This window comes from Lutjanus erythropterus, chromosome 8 (assembly GCF_056507025.1).
Source record: "Lutjanus erythropterus isolate fLutEry1 chromosome 8, fLutEry1.hap2, whole genome shotgun sequence".
Taxonomy (NCBI): domain Eukaryota; kingdom Metazoa; phylum Chordata; class Actinopteri; order Lutjaniformes; family Lutjanidae; genus Lutjanus; species Lutjanus erythropterus.
Genome location: NC_139324.1, coordinates 43208836 through 43214832, shown reverse-complemented (window position 1 = coordinate 43214832; position 5997 = coordinate 43208836). Strand labels below are relative to the sequence as shown.

General features: G+C 41.0%; 1 protein-coding gene across 6 annotated transcripts; it reads right to left on the bottom strand.

The window, feature by feature from the left end:
• Window positions 1–670: 670 nt before the first annotated feature.
• Window positions 671–5534, bottom strand: LOC146323391 (uncharacterized). Of its 6 annotated transcripts, none has more exons than XM_084725591.1 (5): window positions 5291–5534; window positions 4140–4261; window positions 3719–3814; window positions 1116–1216; window positions 983–1073 (listed from the first exon to the last, which is right to left on the bottom strand). In XM_084725591.1, the coding sequence occupies exons 1-5, from the start codon at window positions 5343–5345 to the stop codon at window positions 998–1000; spliced, it is 450 nt and encodes a 149-aa protein (XP_084581717.1). In that variant the 5' UTR covers window positions 5346–5534; the 3' UTR covers window positions 983–997. The 6 variants fall into 6 exon arrangements, with proteins under 6 accessions (XP_084581715.1, XP_084581713.1, XP_084581717.1 ...); XM_084725592.1 differs by having other exon boundaries at window positions 1137–1216; window positions 5291–5532; XM_084725588.1 differs by having other exon boundaries at window positions 3662–3814; window positions 5291–5526.
• Window positions 5535–5997: the final 463 nt, after the last annotated feature.

Here is a 5997-nt window from a genome sequence, read left to right as displayed (position 1 = left end):
CACAGTCTGAGTGTCACAGTCCAGGAGTCAAGGTCTGAGTGTCACGGTCTGAGTGTCACAGTCCAGGAGTCACGGTCTGAGTGTCACAGTCCAGGAGTCACGGTCTGAGTGTCACAGTCCAGGAGTCACGGTCCAGGAGTTACAGTCCAGAAGTCACAGTCCAGCAGTCATGGTTTGAGTGTCACAGTCCAGGAGTCACGGTCTGAGTGTCACAGTCCAGGAGTCACGGTCTGAGTGTCACATCCAGGAGTCACGGTCTGAGTGTCACAGTCCAGGAGTCACGGTCCAGGAGTTACAGTCCAGAAGTCACAGTCCAGCAGTCATGGTTTGAGTGTCACAGTCCAGGAGTCACGGTCTGAGTGTCACAGTCCAGGAGTCACGGTTTGAGTGTCACATCCAGGAGTCACGGTCTGAGTGTCACAGTCCAGGAGTCACGGTCTGAGTGTCACAGTCCAGGAGTCACGGTCCAGGAGTTACAGTCCAGAAGTCACAGTCCAGCAGTCATGGTTTGAGTGTCACAGTCCAGGAGTCACGGTCTGAGTGTCACAGTCCAGGAGTCACGGTCTGAGTGTCACAGTCCAGGAGTCACGGTCTGAGTGTCAGTCCAGGAGTCACGGTCTGAGTGTCAGTCCAGGAGTCACGGTCTGAGTGTGACCGTTTGAGTGTCATGGTTCAGGCCTGGCCTGGGTGTCACAGCATAATGGAACTGCAGTTGTCACTTACATATTTCTGATGATCTTGTTTGTTTGTTTTTTATATTGATGTTTTGTGTTTGTTCAATAAATTGATTGAATGAATGAAATAAATGAAATGATAGTGTTTGATCAGTGTTTTTACACTGAAATACAACACCTGAACTTTTCTAAGTGTTTCCTTGTTGTTTTTCTCACTGCTGTAAGCGAACTCACACCGAACTGTGACTCCTGTGAACTGTTCCACTCCCAATATTTATATACAGTATAAAATAATAAAACCTAACATGAGACAAAAACATGGACTATTTGTACTTACACGTCTGAAATTCTGACAGCTCATTCTTTAGTTCCCGTAGAACCATCTGCTGGTTGTTTGGATCAATCTGCTGGTTGTTTGGAACCATCGGCTGGTTGTTTGGAACCATCTGCTGGTTGTTTGGAACCATCTGCTGGTTGTTTGGAACCATCTGCTGGTTGTTTGGAACCATCTGCTGATTCTCTTGATTCATATCAACCTGCATCTGAAACACAAATCAATTATACAAAGCTTTAATTTCAGTGATGGAAAATAATTACTGACCTGAACCCAAGTACTGTGCTTGAGGACAAATACTTGGGGAATTTGTACTGTACTTGAGTATTTAAAGTTTTCTACTTTTTTTTTTTTTTTTACTGAAATCAGAGAGAAATCTCGTACTTTTTCCTGCAGTTGTATTTCTAACAGTCCAGTTCAGTCTAGTCCAGTTCAGTTCAGTTCAGTCCAGTCCAGTTCAGTTCAGTCCAGTCCAGTTCAGCCCAGTTCAGTTCAGTTCAGCCCGGTTCAGTTCAGTTCAGTTCAGTTCAGTTCAGCCCAGTTCAGTCCAGTTCAGCCCGGTTCAGTTCAGTTCAGTTCAGTTCAGCCCAGTTCAGTTCAGTTCGGTTCAGTTCAGCCCAGTTCAGTTCAGTTCAGCCCGGTTCAGTTCAGTTCAGTTCAGTTCAGTTCGGTTCAGTCCAGTTCAGTCCAGTCCAGTTCAGCCCAGTTCAGTCCAGTTCAGCCCGGTTCAGTTCAGTTCAGTTCAGTTCAGTCCAGTTCAGTCCAGTTCAGTTCAGTCCAGTTCAGCCCGGTTCAGTTCAGTTCAGTCCAGTTCAGTCCAGTTCAGTTCAGTCCAGTTCAGTCCAGTTCAGCCCGGTTCAGTTCAGTTCAGTTCAGTTCAGTTCAGTTCAGTTCAGCCCAGTTCAGTTCAGTTCGGTTCAGTTCAGCCCAGTTCAGTTCAGTTCAGCCCGGTTCAGTTCAGTTCAGTTCAGTTCAGTTCGGTTCAGTCCAGTTCAGTCCAGTCCAGTTCAGCCCAGTTCAGTTCAGTTCAGCCCGGTTCAGTTCAGTTCAGTTCAGTTCAGTTCAGTTCAGCCCAGTTCAGTCCAGTTCAGCCCGGTTCAGTTCAGTTCAGTTCAGTTCAGCCCAGTTCAGTTCAGTTCGGTTCAGTTCAGCCCAGTTCAGTTCAGTTCAGCCCGGTTCAGTTCAGTTCAGTTCAGTTCAGTTCGGTTCAGTCCAGTTCAGTCCAGTCCAGTTCAGCCCAGTTCAGTCCAGTTCAGCCCGGTTCAATTCAGTTCAGTTCAGTTCAGTCCAGTTCAGTCCAGTTCAGTTCAGTCCAGTTCAGCCCGGTTCAGTTCAGTTCAGTTCAGTTCAGTTCAGTCCAGTTCAGTCCAGTTCAGTTCAGCCCAGTTCAGTCCAGTTCAGCCCGGTTCAGTTCAGTTCAGTTCAGTTCAGTTCAGCCCAGTTCAGTTCAGTTCGGTTCAGTTCAGCCCAGTTCAGTTCAGTTCAGCCCGGTTCAGTTCAGTTCAGTTCAGTTCAGTTCAGTTCGGTTCAGTCCAGTTCAGTCCAGTCCAGTTCAGCCCAGTCCAGTTTAGTCCAGTTCAGTCCAGTCCAGTCCAGTCCAGTTCAGTTCAGCCCAGTTCAGTCCAGTTCAGCCCGGTTCAGTTCAGTTCAGTCCAGTTCAGTGCAGTTCAGCCCGGTTCAGTTCAGTTCAGTTCAGTCCAGTTCAGTCCAGTCCAGTTTAGTCCAGTCCAGTTTAGTCCAGTTCAGTCCAGTCCAGTCCAGTCCAGTCCAGTCCAGTTCAGTCCAGTCCAGTTTAGTCCAGTCCAGTTCAGTCCAGTTCAGTTCAGTTCAGCCCAGTTCAGTCCAGTTCAGCCCGGTTCAGTTCAGTCCAGTTCAGTCCAGTCCAGTTCAGGGTTAATCAGGAAACAGTCATAAAGAAAGTGATCAATATGATCAGGTCACAGATTCAATCATTATTGAATTGTTCCTCACTTATTATTTTTCATTAACTAATCATTAGCAGCTCCACAGAATTTGATTTGATGTTACTCTTTTACTTATTTTTAATTTTTTATGTTAGTTCTGTGTTTGTTCCTCATTCGTTCTCTGGTAACTACTCAATTTTTGTGTTCCTTATTCAAAAGTGTTCCTGTTAAACTTTATTTAGGAGATTATTTTGAATAAATATTCAGAGACAGTAGAGTGTACCTACAGTACACTAACAGGCCGTAACAAGCTGTAATTATATATCACATTAGATGAAAAGGAGAAATATTATATTAGACAGTAATTACCATCTAATAAGGTTTAATTAGGGTCTAACAGTGAGAAATAACACACTTCAGTTCACAGAACGGTTCTGTTGTAATGTGTCACAAATTACCCTCTAATAAGATCTAATAAAGTCTCAACATTAATGAATAAATATAAAATAGTTTCCAGAGTCTGATGGAGGTGCAGTGCAGGGTGAAGTTCTGATTGTTTACTGTCTAATAAAAATAATATTTCTACTTTTTCTCTCATTTGATTCAAAGTTCTGTTTATTAGCTCTTATTAACCAACTTCATCTCTAGTTTAATTGATCTTTTAATCATATTTGTATGAATGCTGTTGGAGGGAAACTGAGACTTCATTCTAATTGATGTTCAATAAAAAAATTGCACATATTTTTGACCCTTGTTTGATTCCGTAGTCCCATCAAGGGTTGGTGTGTGGCTGCCTGCAGTCCTACCTGTTCAGGTGGTGCTTCAGCTCCGTCCTGATTGGAGGAGGTCGGCTGGTCGTTGTCCTCCCTGACCTTCACTGGTTGTCTCTCAGAGTTTTGACACTGACTCAGTGAGACACACAGAGCAGATACACAGTGAGTGTGTGTGTGTGTGTGTGTGTGTGTGTGTGTTTATTACATAATATAAATAATATAAAGCATTTTCTGACATTTTATGGACCGAACAACTGATCAATTAGTGGAAAAATTATTGACCACTAGTTGAAAAATAGGTTCAAACATGTGAAAACAGGTGGACATCACAGACGCCCGTCCGTCTTTCGTTTGACAAGATTGTGACAGAATCAATCAATCAATCAATCAATCATTTTGAGTCATTTTTGTAATTAAGAAAAGTCCAAATTGTGGGAGAGAGATGTAAACAAACCTGTTGTTTTGTTTCATCATCCATTTTATTCATCTTTGATTGGTCAGAGTCCTGTGAGATCATCTTCAGATGACCTGTGTTCTGCTGTCCTGCTTCAGAATCATCAACAGAGCTGCTTTTACCTGTGGACACGACAGGTGTTAGTCAAAAAAACGGACAAACATCAATCAGTGACTATATTGATATTTATATTACATCTATATTAATTACATATTAATTTTAAAAAAGTCAAAATTCTCTGATTTCAGTTTCTTAAATGTAAATATTTTCTGGCTTCTTTCCTCGTCTCTGACAGGAAACTGATGATCTTTGAGTTGAAGACAAAATGAGACATTTGAGGACATCATCTTGGACAGAAAATGCTCTCAAATATGGAGATTTCACACTTTTATTGTCATATTAAATTGAATATCTTTGATTTTTTAACAGAGCTGCAATAATTAAATGATTATTAAATTAATCACCAACTGTTCTGATGACTGATTAATCAGATTGAGTCATTTTTTTAAAGAGAAAAAGTCCAAATTCTGTGATTTCAAGTCAAAACAGACACATCTGATCTGTAAAACAGAGACTTTACACCAAAGATGAAAAGATGACAGAAGCTGCAGTTCAGTTCAGTGTGTGTGTGTGTGTGTGTGTGTGTGTGTGTGTGTGTGTGTGTGTGTGTATGTGTGTGTGTGTGTGTGTGTGTGTGTGTGTGTGTGTGTATGTGTGTGTGTGTGTGTGTGTGTGTGTGTGTGTGTGTATGTGTGTGTATGTGTGTGTGTGTGTGTGTGTGTGTGTGTGTGTGTGTATGTGTGTGTGTGTGTGTGGAGGTAAAGATCACCAACTAAAACCTTCTGCTGATGTATGAGACTCAGAATGTTTGACTGAATCATCTGAGGACATCAAATGAAACTTTATTCATCCTGAAGGACAAACATGCTCAATAAAAATAAAAAAAACATTGAATAACTCAGCAGAGTTTTATTTCATTTAAAGTCTGTAGCAGATATTCAGTACATTCAAAGATTCACTGAAAGAAAAAGTGTAAACTGTGAAATAAGGAGGCTAAATAGAAAATGATTTAAATAAAGACATTAATATCATGAATTGTTCTGTATGAACAATAATAATAATAAAAGTGTGAATTAAACGTCATATCTTACTGGGAGAAGGTGGAGGCTGATGTGCAGTAAAAATCTTTCCTAGACAGAAAAACATTCAGGAGACATAAATATAGTCTGCAGTATTTTTCACATGAATCATGTGTCCATTCATAGAAAACAACATGTCATCCTGATGTGGAATAAAGTTATACTGATTCACAGAGTTATTGATTTATGTATCAAAGTGTTTATTGGTCTGTTGTAATAATTAAAATAAAACTAATGATACCAAACAGAAAATGAAAGTGAATTTATGTTTTTCCTCTCAGTTTTATTTAAAGTCACATCTGTTTAAAATGAACAGATGATTAAAACATCATTGTGAGCATATGTGTGTGTGTGTGTGTGTGTGTGTGTGTGTGTGTGTGTGTGTGTGTGTGTGTGTGTGTGTGTGTGTGTGTGTGTGTGTGTGTGTGTGTGTGTATGTGTGTGTGTGTGTGTGTGTGTGTGTGCAGTGAGTTGTGTTTCTTACTAAAGAACCTGAACATCGTGAAGAAACCCAGCTGATACTGACGGTTACTTGAACTCTGCAACAAAACACAGAAAACTCTCACTATCTTGATAAACAGGTTTGAGGTGTAACAGATTACATGTAATCATGTAATGTACATCAATCAATTCAGCACAACAACAGCTGGACAAACTAATAAACTGAACAATAGAAAACACTGAGAGCTGCAATAATGAATCTGTTATTGATCCCCTGT